Below are 19,088 nucleotides of genomic sequence, written 5' to 3' on the forward strand. Positions count from 1 at the left end.
TCTCTGAAGACGATTATGCGAGACGCCAGTCTGGTTACATAAGACAACTCATCCAGGCTCGGAATCCCCCATTCCTAGGAGCGTTCATCAGGCTCACCCTTGAAAACCATTCATAAAAACTCAGAGAGAGTTATTGGGGTTTACCCTGAAGGTTAGAAAAGCAAGACAGCCAACCACTGGCTCTTACCTCTACCTCAGTCTGAAATGGTGATCCTGCCTCCAGGAATCTCAGAATGAGACTGTGAGCTGTCTCCTCCCGTTTTATAATTCTCTGTAGTTCTGGAATTAAAGACATGCACCACTGGAATTAAAGACGTGCACCACCCGGTTTCTATGGCAAACTAGTGTGACTACTGAGATTAAAGGTGTGTGTTAACATTACCTGGTCTGTAAGACCGACTAGTGGGGCTGTTTTACTCTCTGATCATCAGACAAGCTTTATCTATTAAAATACAAATAAAATGCAACTACACACCCTCGTGGATTCCTAGGAGTTTTCATTGCTTTAGGTTTCTACCTCACCCCAGAAGTGCCCCCCAGTTCCACTTGTCTCTCCCAGTACTTCCCCCCCTCCGCCCCTCTCTTCTAATCCTTCTTGTTCCCATTCGTACCCACCCCCAGTCCACTTAAGAAAACTTATTCTCTGTCCCCTTCTTAGGGGTCTGTGGATTGTAACATGGTTATCCTGTACTTTATAGCTAATATCCACTCATGAGTGAGAACATACCATGTTTGTCTTCCTGGGTCTGGGTTACCCCACTCAGGATGAATTTTTATGGTCCCATCCATTTGCCTGCAAATTTCATGATGTCATTGTTTTTAAAAGCTGAATAGTACTCCATCGTGTAACTGTACCACATTTTTTTAACTATTCTTCAGTTAAGGGACATCTCAGATGTTTACAGTTTCTGGCTATTATGAATAAAGTTGCTGTGAACATAACTGAGCAACTATCCATGTGGTATGGTGGCTAGTCCTTTGGTTGTATGCCCAGATCAATTCCTAATTTTCTGAGAAACTGCCATATTGATTTCCAAAGTGACCGAACAAGTTTGCAGTCCCACCAGGAATGGCAGAGTGTTCCCTTGCTCCACATCATCCGCAGATTGAGCTGTTGCTTGTGTTTTTGACCTTAGCCATTCTCATGGGTATAAGATGGAATCTCAGAGTCATTTTGATTTGTATTTCCCTGATGAGTAAGGATGTTGAACATTTCTTTAATAACATTTCTTGGCCATTTGAGATTCTTCTGTTGAGAATTCTCTGTTTAGATCTGCACCCCATTTTTAATTGAATTACCTGGTTTTTTGATGTCTAGTTTCTTAAGTTCATTTTGTATTTTGGAGACCAGTCATTTGTTAGATGTGGAGTTAGTGAAGATCTTTTCCCATTATGTAGGCTGCTGTTTTGTCTTATTTACACTGTCCTTTGCCTTACAGAAGCTTCTCAGTTTCAGGAAGTCCTATTTGTTAATTGTCAATCTTAGTGCCTGTGCTACTAGAATTCTGTTCATAAAGTTGTCTCCTATGCCAATGCATTCAAGGCTAGTCCCAACTTTTTCTTCTGTCAGATTCAGTTTATCTGGCTTTATGTTGAGGTCTTTGATCCACCTGGACTTGAGTTTTGTGCAGGGAGAAAGCTAGGGATCTATTTGCATTCTTCTACATACCAGCATCCAGTATGACCAGCTACCATTTGCTGAAGATGCTTTCTTTTTTTTCTATTGTGTATTTCCGGCTTCCTTATCAGAAATCAGTTGTCCACAGGTATGTGGATTTATATCTGGGCCCTCAATTCAGTTCCACTGATGAATACCTCTGTTTTATGACAATACCGTCCAGTGTTTTACCAACACTCTCCTTAAGATCAGTGTTTGACATGCATCCCTTTTGTAAGTGACTTATTTCATGTGCTTTTATTCTGAGTATTTGACAGGTGAAAATAATCATTAGGTCACTCCAGAGCACAGGATGTACCATGTACCACTTTTGAGATCATAAGACACAGCAACAATAGATTTTTATCTACAATACATTACCTGCTTTTGTTTAACTCTGTAATCATTTTTAACTACTAGCCCCTCTTTGCATAGGCCTTATTACTGTCCCATGAGCTAAATGTGTCAGGCACTGTTCTCAAATTTAAGTAAGTTAGCTAGTTTTCACCAAAAATGAACATTTGAGATTGAAGTACTCTTATTATACCTCTCTTAGAAATGAGGAAACACGGGGCTGGAGAGATGACTCAGTGGTTAAGAGCACTGGCTGCTTTTCCAGAGGATCCAAGTTCAATTCCCAGCATCCACATGACAGCTCACAACTGTCTATTGCTCCAGTTCCAGAGATCCAACATTCTCACAAAGAGAAAGATACAGGGGAAGCACCATTGCACATAAAAATAAAAATAAATAAATAAAATATTTTTAAAAGAGAGAGATGAGGAACAGTCAGGGAACTTACTAAGTCACTCAAGGTAACATGGTCTACGCGTGAGCTCTTCAGTCTAGGCAGTTAGGTTACAAAATTCGCATATGCTCTCTAGTCTGCAACCTTTATGATGGGAAAACAGAAATGATGTTTCAAGATAATTCCAATGAATTAGTAAAAAGGCATTTTATTTTTGTTCCGAAGATATTGCTGGGATTGCTCTGCCTCAGACCCTCAGTGGATACTCTTTGTTGACACTGTCATCAGAAGCATCTGCAAATGAACAGACATTCAAAGTGGACCGTCTGCCCTGGATTCTAAGTGAATTCCATGGATGCAACGCAAATGCCTCCACCTACATGCTGCGAACCGGCCAGTGGAAGTACATAGCCTACTCTGACGGTGCCTCCGTGCAGCCGCAGCTCTTCGGTAAGCTTCTTGATCCAGTCTAAGTAGAATAAGCTGATCTACATCACATGCTCAAGGGAGTCGATAGTTGTTTTTAAAACAAATGAATACCTGTTGCTTGTCTTACTGGGACAGGCCACAATAGGTCGTCTCAGTCTCGTGGTTTGGAGTGAGTGTTTAGATCTAGTCTCTGTTGTCTGTGACTGCTGATGGTAAAGAACATTTGTGATATGAGTTACCAGTGTTCACTAATGGAAGAGGGGCCGCTGCTTCCCACGTCAGCACCTGAAGCTTGGTGTCCAGATCTCATGTAACCATGTGTTTCTTGGTAAAGTCTTCCCATGTTTGTTCTGTTTCTCCATCCCCAGTCAACACCTTCTCATTACACCTAAGTTTCATCAATTCTAGGAGATCAATGCCTAGCTCCTGGAGACTCTGTACATTCTAGATACTTCAGTTAATGTTAATCATGGTCCTGTGAGATCATATTATTCTCTTCGCCTTACTGGGAAGGAAACTGGTGGTCACAGGAAGTTTGACAGCTGTGTAGGGCCTCAGATCTAGGAAGTCATAAAAGTAGAAGTTCAGCACGGGTCTAAGCACAAACCCACAGCTCCTTCCACCTGAATGATGCCTTTTAGCATCATTCTCTGTGAACTCATTTTTAAACTGAATTTCTGATTTAGAGTTCTTCTATTTTATCTTTATTTATGATTACTATCATTATCATTATTATTTGTTTTTTTGATACAGGGTTTCTCTGTAACAGCTCAGGCTGGCCTCGCACTCAGAGAGAGACCCACCTGCCTCTGCCTCTTAAATGCTGCGATTAAAGGCGTGCACCACCACCGCCCAGCTAGAGTTTTTCTTATCTTTTATCCCCATGTTGTACATAGAATAGGTATTAAGGCCACTCTTAATACTTACTACTTCCTAAATTTCCTTTCTAATTACAAATATTAGAATTATTGACAGAAATAATTCTTTTGCGGCCAGAGGACTAACTTCCTTTAGTTTATGAACATGTATTCGTGGATTCCAACAGAGAAACTCAGGTACCTTCATAGACACTGTGAAATGAAATCTGCAGAGCTCCTACATCAGGCCCAGCAAACCTAACCAAGCCAGAGTAGAGTTCCTCAAGCCCAGTGCCGTGCAGTCAAGCAGTCCTTCACAGCAGCTAATCAGAAGGGCACGCCTTAGCAGCTCCCTATGATGAAGCACCCCTGCTCTGCTGTGGGCCAATGGTCTGTACCCCACCGGTTGTATTTTACATAAATGCTGATTGGCCAGTAGCCAGGCAGGAAGTAGAGGCAGGACAACCAGGCAAGAAGTAGAGGCAGGGCAATGAGAATTATGGGAAGAGGAACGATTCATTCTGCAGTCGTGACCCAGACACAGAACAAGCAAAATGTGACTGCCTCACCGAAAAATGTACCAAGCCATGTGGCTAGCACAGACAAAAATTATGGGCTAATATAAGTTATAAGAGTTAATAAGAAGCCTGGGATACTAGACCAATCAGTTTATAATTAATGTAGACTGCTGTGTGCTTATTTGGGACTAAACAGCTGTGGGACTGGGTGGGACAGAAACGTCAGTCAACAGCGCTCTGACCGTGATGGAAAGTGATGACAGTCTGCTGTCTGCTCCTGGTTTCTGATTCCATCGTCCTCTCTCAGCTCACAAAGCCCTCCTGCCTCTCCTCTCCCTCCTCCCTACTCAGCTCATCAGAGCACTTTGTCTATTTAAGTGGATAAGTCCACTTAATGAATTACTAAAGAAAATTCATTTACGTCTTTACAGTTGTGGAAATTTTTGGCTTTCAACATATTCTGCAAAAGGTGAATGTGACTGAAGGATCAGTGGTCCACTGACCATGACAGTACTCTGTAGCATTTATTCACGGGCTGTTCTTTCCTCTAGAGATGCCCTCTTTAGTCACCTGGCAGACTTACGTGAGCCTTTCGACATCTCCTGGCTAGTGTACCCAAACGAACCCACAGAACCATTCCCAGCACACAGTTTTCTTTACTCTCTGAAGTCCACGCCCATAAGTTGCCTTGCTTGTTTTCCAGGAGAATTGGTACCCTGAGTCGTCACATCCTCTGTCTCCCTATGCCCTGTAAAAAGAATGTGTGTGGGTCTGAAGCCCTTGTCAGTATTTCTCACTGCTGCTTACTGAGAAGAGTTCTTATTTCCATGGCTGCTTGTTCAATTGAACAGCACTGGTTAGTGAAAATTTCAGAAACCCTAGCGATAAGATGCTTAAAGAGAAAAAGGATGTAGTGAGAAGTAAATGTGGTTATTTGTATGAGGGACTGTTCTGGCTGGGGAGTGTGAGATGGCTGTAAGTGGGCACTTGTGAGCAGCCAGTGTGTCAAGTGAAGGAAAGGAAAAGTTCATTCTAAACCAGCTTGCTAATGAGGATTTGGCTGTTTCTGACATCAAAGAACACACAAGAAAAAATGGGATGGTAGGATGATGACAGGAAGATATTTGTTCACTCATTACCAAGGGCTTCGCTGTTAGTGTGTATCTGTAGCCATTCCTTGCTTCGTGGTCATGGGTCTGAATGACTGAGTCATTATGGGTTGTAATGTCAGGAGAACGTGGTTGAGTATGAGGTCACTATGTGACCCATGAACGCACACTGACCATCTTCCACGGAGAATGGAAAATGGATGGATCCTAATACCGTATCTGTCATAGTGATAGTCTCCAAAACAATTCAGCACATAACTTTCACTTCTTGTCTTTCAGATCTTTCCTCAGATCCAGATGAGCTAACAAATGTTGCTACAGAATTTTCAGAAATTACTTATTCTTTGGACCAGAAGCTTCGTTCTATTATAAACTACCCTAAAGTGTCTGCTTCTGTCCATCAGTACAATAAGGAGCAGTTTCTCATGTGGAAAAAAAGCACAGGACAGAATTACTCAGCTGTTATGGCACACCTTAGGTGGCATCAGGATTGGCAGAAAGAACCAGGGAAGTATGAAGACGCAATCCACCAGTGGCTCACAGCCCGCTCTTCTCCGGCAGCTGCAGGCTATAACAAAACTTTCCCAGGATACATATGAATATCTTCATAAGCATTAAACTGAAACAGCCTTAGTAATTGCTAATTTTGCTTTCTGTTAAAATGTGTACTATATCTTAAATGCCAGTGATTACAGAACTACATATTTTCAGAACTGGCTACTGCTAAGACCTTATTGTTGCAGGCCTATGATGGTCCAACAGCAGAAGAATTTAAAGGAGAGGAGCACGCATTCTTGTGTGGATAATATAGAATATGAAATATTAACAACTATTGGTTATTACTTATGAATTATGATGTTTCATGACTTGCTTGTTTTTGATGCAACTCTTTGAATGTATTTGATGTGTTAGAACTATTAAATGGGACGCAGACTCTGAACACAGCTGATTTTATTTTTGTGTTTAAAAAAGAATATGTACAAAAGGTAAAGCTTCAAAAGGCTTCCCAGTCAACTCCCTCCAGAAGGCAACTACAACCAACTTGTTTGCACCCTTTTGTAGACAAACTATACATTTGTCACCAAAGAAATGAACATACTCTTTACACGCAACATGCAGACACATACACAATTGATAATATACCCAATAGATAGCAAATATTTTATCTTTATTTCTTGTGAGTATTGATATATTTTCATAGATCTAATAACCACTAGAATTTGCCTCAGAATGACCTCCCCTATGTCTGTTATTGGCCATTTTCTTTATTGGTTGCTAGCCTATTTTTCCATTACATGGATGCTTTAGATTTTAGCCTTTTGAAAAATAAAAGAGAAAAAGAGCTGGGGAGATGGCTCAGTGCTTAAAAGCACTTGCTGTCAACCAGAGGATTCAGATTCAGTTATTGGCATCCACACAGTGGCTCACAACTGTCTGTAACTCCAGTTCAGGGAAGCCACTGCCTTTTCTGGGCCTTCAAGGGCACCAGGCACACATGTAGTGCACAGACAGAACTGCAGGGAAAAATCCAAACACATAAAAATTTTAAAATAATAAATATTTTATAAAATACTGGAAATAATATTTTCTTTGTAGTTTATCTTTTGTTATTGACCTAGAATTTTTTAAATGTAGAAATTTGTATTTTTCTTGTAACATTTTTATAAATATACCAAATAAATACAATTTTTAATTAAAATATTCTTTAAAATGTTTATGAGTCATTGTTTTGTGAGGTTTTGGGTTTGTGTCCTAATTATAATGCTCTTCTCTTTTATGTTCATAAACAGTTTTCTTTTTAACCCTTAGGTCTTTGATCCAGAAATATTTTACATATTAAAGATCTAACATTTTATTGGTGTTGCTGTTTTCTTCAGTTTTGTTTAATTGCTGAACAATTGACCTTTGGTTGCATGATCTGTATCTTCTCCACTTCGTTATATAACATCTGAGGTTGGATGCATTATTCCCTCCAAGGTCACAAGTTGGACCTTCTGAGGGCTCTGCTTCCTGCCGGACGTCTCTCACATCTGCCCAGGACCTCACAGGACTAGTCTCTTTCTGCCCCAGGTACCCTTGCTTAATTTTTTCCATACAAATTTGCGCTATTTGCTAGCTATCAAAATGGAAAATCATTTTTTTCTTTTATTGGGAGGGGGTACAGTTTCTCAGTGTAGCCCTGGCTGTCCTGGAACTCACTCTGTAGATCTACGTGCTGTTAAGTATTTTTCCTTAAACAACCAACCTCTCCCCTGACAGAAATAATCTCAATCAGACCGGATTAAAAGATGCTCACGTTTAATGGCTGCCAGCACTCCCGGGTGGCCCCCCGAGAAAACACGGAGAGGGGGACAGAGAACCAAAAGACCATGGGAAACCGGGAGACCATGTGTTCATTCTGGTGGGGGGGGGGGGAGCAGTTTAAATGGCCTGTGGGAGTGGTCATGATCCTCCCGTTTGGCAGTCTTTCTTGACCTTCTCAGGGGAGGGAGCTTTGAAATGGAATTTTCCACCCCCACATTACAAAAATGGATGCCAGGGGGCAGGGGTGAAGCCCCCAAACTAAACAATCCAGACTGTTTGTATAAAGGGGTGGTATAAAGGGGTGCTAGGGAGCTGAGGTGATGCTTTTAACACACCTGCCTCTGCATCCCAGGTTCAAGGATCAAAGGCTTGCGCCACCACTGCCCAGCTGCTTAGTAAATTTCTCATGCTAGCTTTGTTTGGGAGGGTCTGAGATCCTTTTAAAAGAAATCATTAAATCTGTAGCCTAATTTAGAGCGAATTAAGTCTTGATGACAGTCATTGTGAAGAGCATAGTCTACTTACTTTTTCTCTTTTTTTACACCTTGGCATAGAGGCCAGCCTGGGCTACATGAGACCTTCTCTAAGATAAAAACTGCCACCCATTCACAAGGACCCCTGAGCTCTCTGCTCCGTGACCCTAATGTATCTCTGACATGAACTCATTCCTAGTTGGCACATTATTTATTCTGTTTCGTTGTGGCGTATTCACCAGAGAAGACTGCTTGGACATGGATTTAAGTTATAAAAAGCAGGCCAGTGACTACACTGGGCGCTCCAAGGCTTTCACAGGGGGAGGTTTTAAACACAAAGTTACGGCCTGGCTGACAACTGCAGTTAGTGGAACATTTAGCCAGAAGCAGAACTGCAGAAGCCAAAAAGCAAGGTTTGGGCATTTAGAGACTTTCCCAGAACTATGGACTTTGGTATATCAGGTCTTTGTCTTCATCTTGGTAGGCGTTTGTCTCCCTGCTGCGTGTCACAGCATGAAGGGCACTTCCAGCATGGAGCCTGCTGCAGTTTCTATCTCAGTGGACCTTCCTTCCCATCATTCCTTTTGTCTGTGCACACTATGTGTTTGTTGTGTATTGAACACCTGTACTCTGCAATAGCTTTTCCTTTTTTAATTAAAATGTTAGTGTTATTTACTATTATTTTTGCGTGTGTGTATAAGATATGTGAACACATGTATGGAGGCCATAGAACAACACTGTATGGTAGGTTCTGTCCCCCACCTTCACATGGGATCTAGGCATGAACTCCATGTTAAGACGTTCACAGAAAACACTGCTCGATCCCCTGAGCACTCTACAGCCTTACAGAGCCTTTTCAGTTGGTACCTTATGTTTTCCAAGTAAAGGCCTTATCTGCAAACATTATTTTACATAGCAAATCTATTTGCAAACCATATATGAAAGCTTTCTTCAGAGCCTCCCCCTTTATTTTACTTGGTTAGTAGATTTGGATTATTTGTAGTCATTTATAAATTTCTGAGACATTCTATTTAAGACATATCTATCTTATAGTCACAAACTCACATGAAAATTTACTTAATATGATCTCAAAGTATCTTAATATGACATTAAGGTTCAATACAAATACAGAATCTACCTCCCAGTGTCTCCCGATTGAGACTAGTGAACATCGGCTAGCTCACATGTAGGTGTGCATGCTAATTGCTTGAGCAAAGCCAATAGAACAGCGGCTTATAGAGAGGTCCTGTGTGTGTAAATGCAGTTCACCTCATTCTCCTCAGACCCTCCAAGGCACGGTATTAAAAACTTACCAAGAAGCCATGTGTGGTGACACACACCTTTGGTCCCAGCATTTGGTAGGCTTAACTCAGGCAGATCTCCAACTTCAAGGCCATCCTGGAGTACAGAGCTAGTTCCAGGACAGTCAGCACTCCACAGGGAAATCCTGTCTCAAAAAAGAAAAGAAAGAAAAAGAAAGGCATAATTGTATGTGTATGGGTGTTTTGCCTGCTTGTGTCCCTGGTGCTCTTGGACAGAAGGCAGCTTTAGATCACCTGGAACTGGAATTACAGACATTTGTGAGCTGCCATGTCAATGCTAGAAACTGAACTTGGGTCCTCTGGAAGAGTATATAGTTCTCTTAACAACTGCGTCGTTTCTCTGGCCCCTGCCATTGAAGGGCTAATTTTAATAGTTTTATTTTTCATGCATAGATCTATGGAGGTCAGAGGACAGTCTGTGGAGTCAGAGGACAGTCTGTGGAGTCAGAGGACAATCTGTGGAGTCAGAGGACAGTCTGTGGAGTAGAGGACAGTCTGTGGAATCAGTGGACAGTCTGTGGAGTCAAAGGACAATCTGTGGAGTCAGAGGACAGTCTGTGGAGTCAGAGGACAGTCTGTGGAGTCAGAGGACAATCTGTGGAGTCAGAAGACAGTCTGTGGAGGTCAGAGGACAGTCTGTGGAGTCGGTCCTCCGCCTTCACCACAAAGGTCCCCAAAGATGAAACTCGGGCCCCTGAGCTTCATAACAAACACCTGTACTCACGGAGATGTCTTGCCATTCTGGCACTGTTGGGAGCTGTTGGGGGCTGTGGACCCCACACCCTGAGTTCCCTCCTAACAACTTGATTTCCTCTGCTCTGAGCAGGCTGCAGCTGCTCTGAGCGCGAGACCCTGATGGCAGGCTGGTGGGTCTGCAGCTGATGACCCCGAGGGCTGGGGCAAGGCCAGAGCCCTATATAATCTGCCCCTGAGCACAATGAGCTTGGCGCTCTTGTATCAAGGATGACCCATGTCCTTGTGACTCTGTCTGTGTGTGCGTGTGATTTTAAGTCTCCAGGCCAGTTCCTGGCTCGCGTAACTGGTCCTGTGGTGCAGGCGCTACAGGACCGTCGGTTTATACATGGCACTATTGAATTTTCAGGACAATTTAATTCAAAATGGAATCAAAGCACAAAAATAAAAAAAAAAACTTTAGCATCAAGACAATTATCTAGTGTCCGGATATGAGAGGAATTGACAATAATTCAAAGCTAAACTAGAAAAACGTTGGGTATTTTTATTTTTCTCTCTATTGAGACAGTACCTCACTGTAAAGATCCTGCTGCCTGGAACTCACTATGTAGACCAGGCTGACCCCAAATTCAGAAGTCCTAGCACCATTTGGGGCTCTGGCAGGCTCTGAAGCTGACCACTTCAGCTTCCAAGCCTGGTGGTTTGTATCCTCAAAGGGACAAGAATCATAGCAGAATCCTTTGTTACCATGGTTACCTTGATGGTGTGAAGAAACATGAGATTATGCTTGGTCTGCTGAAATGTCAAGGTATTGACCCCAGCAAGGTTTCCTCAGAAGGGTAGGACATCTCCACTCATTCATCGTAGCATGAATTCTAACTGGTCTTAATAAATAAACCCCAGAGTTTATTTAGGGGGTTATTTAGGGGTTAATACTGAAAGATCAGAAAAGAACAGCAGCCAACCACTAGAGGATCCTTACCTCTACCAATGCTCAGACCAAATGGGCAATCCTGTCTCTACAAAGCCTCAGAATACTGCTGTCTCTTCTTAACCTCAGAATGCATCTCACACTGAATCCTCTGACTGCACTGAGCTCCTGTCTCCTCCTGCCTTATAGTCCTCTCTCCATCCAGCCATTTCACTCCTGTCTCCACCTCCCTAGTGCTGGGATCCCAAGTGATACATCACCTTTGTGTGAGCTCTGTTTCTCTTTTAAACAGATTCAATCTCATGTAGCCCAGGGTAGCCTTGAACTCACAGAGATCCTTCTGCCTCTGTTTACTGAGTGCTGGGATTAAAGGTGTAAGCCACCACTGCCTGGCCTCTATGGCTAACTAGTGGCTTAACTCTTCAATCTGATCTTCAGGCAAGTAAATTTATTTGTTAAAGCACAAACAAGCTATCCCTACAATTCATCACTGTCTAGGTTCTACTCTCCTTTTCGGAACTGTTCACAAGTTGGGTCGACAGTATCACCTGCAGCTCTGGGCCCATCCAAACACTTTTCTAAATATCCAGCAGCTTCTGTGATAGCTATTACCATATGTGACTCCACCTACCTTTTCCAGGTTCTGATCATTTCTTTGATTCTACAGCAAAGAGCCAAATAAATAGGTAGAAATGAACATCCCTGGGAAACTAGGTCACATAGGGAAAAAATACAATATACCAGATTAAAGGTGCCAGTAAATTATTAGTTTGGTTTGTAAGAAACTTTAATGGAGGCTCTGCAGGTGGTTCACAGGTTAAAATTCCTTCACCAAACAGTGGAGCATAGCACTCATCCAGTTGACCAGGGAATTATTCCATGCCACTGCTACCCCTGTTCACGCATGAGACACTGTTCTTTCCAGCACATCCTGCCCCCCACAAAGGCTGAATGCATTCAATGCATCTCCTAATACCCTGTTCGCTGTTTCAGTACCGCCAGGTATTAGGTGATATCAAAAAAGAGCCCCATGCAGGGAGAAGGTCAGGGTCAGCTTGTCCCATGGATACTCTTTGACCACAATCGACTCTGGCAGCCTGAGCTTTTCGCTCGAAAACAACTCTTTCTTTGTTTTTGTTTTTGTTTTTATCAATATTTTATCAAGTCTTTCTAAAGTTCTGTGGAATGCAGTTTCAGTGCTAAAATTTTGCTTTGTAATTTGTGAGAACATTCCCGCAAACAGAATTTGAGAAATACTGAACTGGATTTGTAGGAGAGTCTTTGGCTGTCATATACTGTTCAGAAGAAAAGATTGGACTGTGTGGTGCACAGGAAAACGCCTTGAACAAACTCCGTGAGGAAAGAGTATAAAAATCAAATTAGGACTGAAAGTCTCCTCCGTTGTTACTCTGCCTCTTTCTTCAAAGCCCCAGCAAAGACATCACCATCGACACACCCTCTGGTTGTCCTGGGGCACCTCTGGATGATACTGGTACCAAATAGAAAAGGCATCTACGTGATACATTTATAGTCAAGACTAGAACTTTGCTCAAAGTTATCTGACATGCATTATATAGTTACTAATTCATCATCTAAACCCATATTTACTGATATCTGTCATGTGTCCAGTCCAGCATGAGGCACTGGGTGTATAATGACTATGACAAATGTCTCCAGTCAAAGTGATAGACCTTAGGCGTCGAGATCCCCACAGCAATGGGTAGGATGGTCTGTACCCTATCGAGCCCTCCTAACTCATGCCTCTGCAGACTGCAAACGTTGCTGCAGCCTAGGAAGCAGCAGACACCCACACCTCCCTGGCCCAAGACCAAGAAGTACAAGAAATTCCACTTTCACAGTGATTAATGTGATGGGTGCACAAAAGATCAAAAGATGCTTCCAGTGGGAAAAATGAAACTTGTTTGTGAAGCAGGGCTAAAAGCAGCAGCATTAGATCTAAACCATTTCCTGTGAGTTGGATTTCTTTTTTAAAAATTGGCCGCCGTAGCATTTTCTTAGTCACCTTTTCTTTAGGCTTTATTGGAGGCGTAGTCCCTCCTAGCAACCTCCCATCTGCTAGAAAACAGAATCAAGAGAAAGAGGAGCCTTGGCGACACATCCCTCGCTGATGGAGATACTAGGGGGACTCAATATGCGAACCATCATTTGTATAAAAAACCTATTAGAGCCCTCTTCAGACTAACAAAATGAGGTGTACATCCCTGGAGGAGAAGCGCCGTCATCCGTGCTTCTAAAAACGAGAGTATTGGAAAGCTGCAAACCTCTGCTGTTCCTAATTGCCAGGCATCAGTAAGGCCCTTGGTTCTCTCCAATTAAACCGTTCTCACTGCAGGCAAAGGAAGGTATGCCCCTATCAACGATTCACCTGGTCAAAAAGACTCACTTTGCTCAAAAAGTCATTAATGCTGTTAGCAGCTGGGTATAGTTCTGTAGTAGACTGCTTGCCTAGCATACACTCTGTGCTGGTGCCCAGCTGGATAGGGAGTTGGGGGAAATGAGCAAACCTGCTGGGTTGCTTGCGTCCTTGCATTTCTCTAGCAAGTGCGGACCTGTGTCTTTACAAAATGTTTCTGTTTTTTCTTTTTTAAAAAAAATCAAAAGTAGTATTTATATTTTTTTTTTCTGTTAGCAATCACTTTTTTGGGGAAGGGGGATACTCTCAGTCAGGGGCTTCCTATCTCATGTATCGCCTCGGGGTTAACTTGAACTAGTCTCGGCAGAAGCCACACACCGAACTTTCTGTCTGGCTGTACGTTGCAGGGCAAGGTTTCCAGAGACCAGCGGCGGTGTCATGGATGAGCAGAAGCTTTGCTGGGATTGGAGGAGGGGGCGCATGTTAAGAAGGTGGAGAATAGTGATCATGTGTGTTCCTCGAATGTACAACCCACATTTGAGTGACAAATGACGAGAACAACTATAAAAACAACCAAGCACGATTTCACCGAATCTATATCGCCCCGGATGCGTGTTGGTATTTTTTTCCAACTAACTTTGGGAAGTCGCAGAGACCCAGCGGTGCGGCCTGTGAAACCTCTCCTCGCCTCCAGTTTGGCATTTTAAGCGAGAACCGCCCCCAGCGGTTCCTCTCCTTCCTCCGGACTAAGGATGGAGGATTCCTTCAGCCCCTCTGCTCTGCCTCTGGCGCCCAACCTCTCAGTAGCCATCCTGCAGAGCTGGGGTCTTAACCTGACTTCGGGGCAGGGGGCCTCTGTCCCGGGACCGCAGCCGCCGCCACAAGGGCCACCCAACCACCCGATCCACCTGGTCTTCATGGGAATCATCCTGGTGGCCGCGGTGGCGGGCAACACCACCGTGCTGTGTCGCCTGTGCGGCGGCAGCAGCCGGCCCTGGCCGGGTCCCAAGCGTCGCAAGATGGACTTCCTGCTGGTGCAGCTGGCAGCGGCCGACCTGTACGCATGCGGGGGCACTGCCTTGTCGCAGCTGGCTTGGGAACTGTTGGGCGAGCCGCGTCCCGCCCTGGGCGACCTGGCTTGCCGCTTCTCGCAGCTACTTCAGGCATCCGGGCGGGGCGCCTCCGCCCACCTGGTGGCGCTCATCGCCCTAGAGCGCCAGCTCGCCGTGCGCCGTCCGCAGGGCCCGCAGCTGCCCGCGCGCGCCCTGGCTGCCCTGGGCTGGCTGCTGGCGCTGCTGCTGGCACTGCCGCCGACTTTTGTGGTGCGCTGGGGCGCTCCCCCACCTCGGGGCGCCAGCGCCTGGCCGGGGGAGCATCGTTGCTGGGGCATCTTCGCGCCTCTGCCGCGCTGGCATCTGCAGGTCTACGCTCTCTACGAAGCTGTCGTGGGCTTCGCGGCGCCGGTTGCTATCATGGGTGTCTCTTGCGGCCACCTGCTGTGTGTATGGTGGCAGCGTGGGTCTCAGGCTCCAGTGGCTGGGGCACGCTGGTCCGCCAGTCCGACCCGAGCCCCCTTGCCCAGTGCGCTGCCCCGCGCCAAGGTGCAGAGCCTGAAAATGAGTTTGTCGTTAGCGCTGCTCTTCGTGGGCTGCGAGCTGCCCTACTTCGCCTCCCGCTTGGCCGCCGCCTGGTCGTCGGGGCCTGCGGGTGACTGGGAAGTAGAGGACCTAGCGGTGGCGATGCGCGTCGTGGAGGTGGCCAATAGAGCCCTCAACCCTTTCGTCTACCTCTTCTTCCAGGCGGGCGACTGCGGGCTCTGGCGGCGGCTACAGAGGCGCCTGGGAGTTGTGTGCTGCGTGAGGGAGGGAGAAGTCGAGATCAACGAGGGGGCTGGGGACCACCAGGCACTGCACCGCCACCGCTGGCCCCACCCCCACTATCACCACGCCCGGAGGGAGGAGCGGGACAAGGGCTGCCAGCGTCCACCCCCGCCGCGCCCCAGACCGCTGGCCTGCTCCTGCGAAAGTGCCTTCTAGGAACTGCTGCACAGACAGGTTTGTCACTGTGCCACAGCCTCCAGGCAACACAGGGAAGGTCGTAGGAGTCTCCCTAAATCACAGAGTGGAACTCTGAAGCCATCTGCTTTCTCCATGCGGTCGTATTTTCTTCTAAGGAGGACAAGTCTTTCGCTTCCCTTTTGTTTTCTTCTCTCCAGTTTCTTTCATATTTGCCCATTTGGAGGAGACCAAACTTGAAAAGTTGTAAAAATCCATCCGAGTTCCAGAGTTATTATTTTTGCAATTCTCTTTTATACTCCCATTGTGTTCTAGATAAGACCCTTTATTTTAACTAAATTGTCAAATTTTCATTCATCACCGTGTTATGTTTTTAGTTATTTGGAACTGTGCTTAAATCAAGTGCACCTTTGGGGAGCAGCAAATTTGCTGTTCCTTCCAAGGGAAAAATCCCCATAACGCTCTTCCTAGGGAGTTTAGGAGCAATGCTGTAGAAAAGCTAATCACGCTGCTCTTTCAGAAACAGAGCGTTTGAAAAATAACATTTCCCACGGAGCCGTTAGAACATTTTTAAAAACATGGTAATATGTTTTCTGGGAAGAAAAAAATCGGTGTGGCTTTTGCTTCCAATCTAACTTCCACATCAATAAAAAACGAGTAAAGGAGAACAACATAAAGTTTCCCTTAGTCCTTTCCCAGCATGCTTGTAGGATGGGGCTGCTGTGCCCAGACCAGCTTCTAAGCCTGTCCGCACTGAGCTTCTAAGGGCAAAGTCTTGAGCAAATTAGAGAAGGAAAATACCAAGGCGATGAAAGATGTGAGAGGGTGGAGCTCACTGTTCAAGTGTTATGGAGACTGGCAGCAGAAAGCTCCAAGAGCTGCCTGTGTGGATAGAACTATTTAAAACACAAACCCAGCTAGGGATGGAAGCCCTGCCTGCAATCCCTGCCCTCTCCAGCAGGAGCGCTGGCTCAAATCTGAGGCCGACATCCATTACATAATGAGTTCTAGAGAAGTCTGGGCTACACTGTTACACTCTGCTCAAACAAAACAAAACAAAACAAAGCCTAACTTATTTAGGTGGGTTGGTAAGAATTAAACCAAGGAACAGAGTTGATCCGTGACCACATCCCCTTAGCTGTCCTTGCTTCTGGGGGGAGTTGCAGCATTTATGAGCACTATACCCATGTGCTTAGCATCGCCCTTCACCCGGGACCCGGGAACTGGCAGCTATCACACATCTTGGTTTCTTGACAATAGCAAACCTGCCACTAAGAAGCAGAGAAGATGCGACTGATTAAAGCTTATTTATACAAGTAATGATTTCTGAGGATTCTCTTTTAACATGTGCACTCATTGAGGATTTGTTCCATAGCTTAGCATGAGTCAGGCATAGGTAGGTTACATAAAAGAGAAGCCGAAGGAAATCGACACTTAGTGTAGCTTGCATTCCTCCAGAATTCTTTTTCTTAGTGAATATACAAGCTCAGTCTACAGTAGGCCCTAACTGAATGGGCTGGGGTCTGTCCTCCTTGGACATTTGGATCCTGGGGTTTAGCATCGTCTTCCCAGCTGAGAGCTGCCAAGAAAGCTGCTCAGCAGACACCCAAGGTGTTTCTCTGTAAAGACCCAGTAATGACTTCACCCAGCAAGAATGTGTCCTTGCATCAGCGCTCCATCTTCTCCTCTACCTGCTTGCCCCCAGAAAGCCCTTTCTATAGCCAAAAGAAGTCTGTCCAAGGAAGATCTGGACTCACTAACCCCAAAAGCATCTTCACCTTCTTAATGACCTGGGAAGGCACCTGCTAATGTAAGCCAGACAACCATTGTCGTACATGAGAACACGGATTTTTCTACCAAAACTTGGGGCAAATTTGACTCTGAATGTTTGATTCTTAATCTTCAACTCTTTTCCACTGGAGGTCAGCTATGACAACCATGTGATAGTTTGGCCAAATTGACTCTCCAGTATATTTCTCAAGGCTCCTCTGGGTCTTAGTGCTCTACCCAGAATGCTGGAAGTGAGAACGTTAATACAATCTTTCTCTGTCCTCCCTCAGTTTCCTAGTCATTGTGATCATTCAAGTGAGACACACGGTGTAGGATAGAAGACAGATGGAGTTTATTACAAGGTAAAGTGGGCTGTTGAAAGTGGACAGTGGACAGAGAGACCACTGTGGAAGAAAACACTCAAAGGATGAGACTGAACATCTCCGTGGCCTGGAAGAAGGGTTGAGAGTGGACAGTGGACATGAAGACCCTTGTTCCAACCTACATTTTAAGGCATACTTTATAAAATGTCTTAAAGTTTCTGAAACAGACTACTTCCTGAAGGGCATCTTCTCATCCAGATGATTGACAGGCAGGCCCTTTAGACTAACTCTTGAGGTTGGGGAGGGAGCGCAATGATTAACTCTCAGGGGACAATGCAATATCGGTTGCATGTTTTTGTTTATACCAGAAATCCTTCCATGACATAATAACCTTATAATCTTCCTGGCTGTTTAGAATGCCACCAGACACCCGAGATAAAACCTCCTGCTTTTACAAGGTGCTGACATAAAAGGAAGGATCAACCCTCAAGAACTTTCAAGTCTGTTAATATCTGGCAAGCAATGTGACAGTGGACATGATTCCAGCCCCTTCCTTGCAGCCCCTGGCCTACAGGGACTACCTCCCCTGTTGATGCTGGGAGAGTAAAAACTCAGAAGATTATGCCCTGGCTGAGGCCAGAGGACCCCTGGACGCCCTTTCCTTCAGGTTGTCCTTCCTCTCTTTTCATCCTCCCCACCCTGCTGAGGATGTTATGGTCTGAAAAATACCAGGAATAGATCAGCCAAAGAGCAAATACAAGCTTCTGCACAAATCCAAGCATTACTTTTATGTTCATTAATAGATATTTATTAACTAATTATCTTATGCTACGAGATATGCTAAACATTGGAAAAACTAAAATGAACACCACACTTTTGCCTCAAAGAAACAATATGGGCAGATGTAGGAGACAATCTAATATCACTGTAATAGCACATGTTTAATAGGGGTCTGTTAGGAGCTGGGAGCACCGAAGGGGACTGTCTGACAACCCTGGGAGAGTGGGTGTTTGGATGTGTCCATTCTCTTCTCATCACTGTGGTTTTCACCACTGGTTTGTGGTTTAGGGGATTTCAGTACACAAAGCAGGAATGGCGTTTGGACATGACAGCAGGAGATTGCAGCAGGAGTGTGACTTATTCATAGCAAGAGGCAAACAGCTCCATGCAGAACCATGACCATTGTCTTGGCCTCTGTCCCAAGAGCTACACAACCTTCGTAAAACAGCATCACCTTAACAGTGGCTTAGGACAGCCTCTGTGGTCAAAATCTCACCTGGAAGTGGGGACGGCTCATCATGAGGGAGAGGGATGTTGGGTGATTTGAATAGGAAATGTCCCTCACTGGCTCAGGTGTTGGAATACTTACCCCCCCAAAACTGGTGTTTAGGGAAGTTATAGAAACTTTACAAAGTAGGGTCTAGGAGGAGGTGGGACACTTGGGGGAGTGTATGGGTTATAATTGTGTGCCTTCCCTGTTTTCCAACCACAACTTCATGCTTCCGCTATCCAAGTTCAGCCACGCCCACGCCTACAGTTCTCTACCATGCCTTCCTTGTCATAAT

General features: G+C 44.9%; 2 protein-coding genes across 4 annotated transcripts in view; both read left to right on the forward strand.

Moving 5' to 3' along the window:
- Window positions 1-6,920, forward strand: part of Arsk (arylsulfatase family member K) — a 29,827-nt gene extending 22,907 nt beyond the window's left edge. For all 3 annotated transcript variants that reach the window (XM_038321498.1, XM_038321500.1, XM_038321501.1), the window contains 2 exons: window positions 2,631-2,855; window positions 5,598-6,920. In XM_038321498.1, coding sequence (XP_038177426.1) covers window positions 2,631-2,855; window positions 5,598-5,917 — 545 coding nt within the window. In that variant the 3' untranslated portion in view covers window positions 5,918-6,920. The remainder of the gene's footprint in view (window positions 1-2,630; window positions 2,856-5,597) is intronic.
- A 7,247-nt stretch (window positions 6,921-14,167) lies between these two features.
- On the forward strand, window positions 14,168-15,451 carry Gpr150 (G protein-coupled receptor 150). Its single transcript, XM_038321272.1, has one exon. It carries the CDS (start codon window positions 14,168-14,170, stop codon window positions 15,449-15,451), a length of 1,284 nt encoding a protein of 427 aa, XP_038177200.1.
- The last annotated feature ends 3,637 nt before the right edge of the window (window positions 15,452-19,088 follow it).

Source organism: Arvicola amphibius, chromosome 3 (genome assembly GCF_903992535.2).
Source record: "Arvicola amphibius chromosome 3, mArvAmp1.2, whole genome shotgun sequence".
In the NCBI taxonomy this organism is placed as follows: domain Eukaryota; kingdom Metazoa; phylum Chordata; class Mammalia; order Rodentia; family Cricetidae; genus Arvicola; species Arvicola amphibius.

Bases quoted from the DNA above. Each gene is read 5' to 3' on its own strand.
- Gpr150 (XM_038321272.1), top strand. From the start codon at position 14,168: ATGGAGGATTCCTTCAGCCCCTCTGCTCTGCCTCTGGCGCCCAACCTC.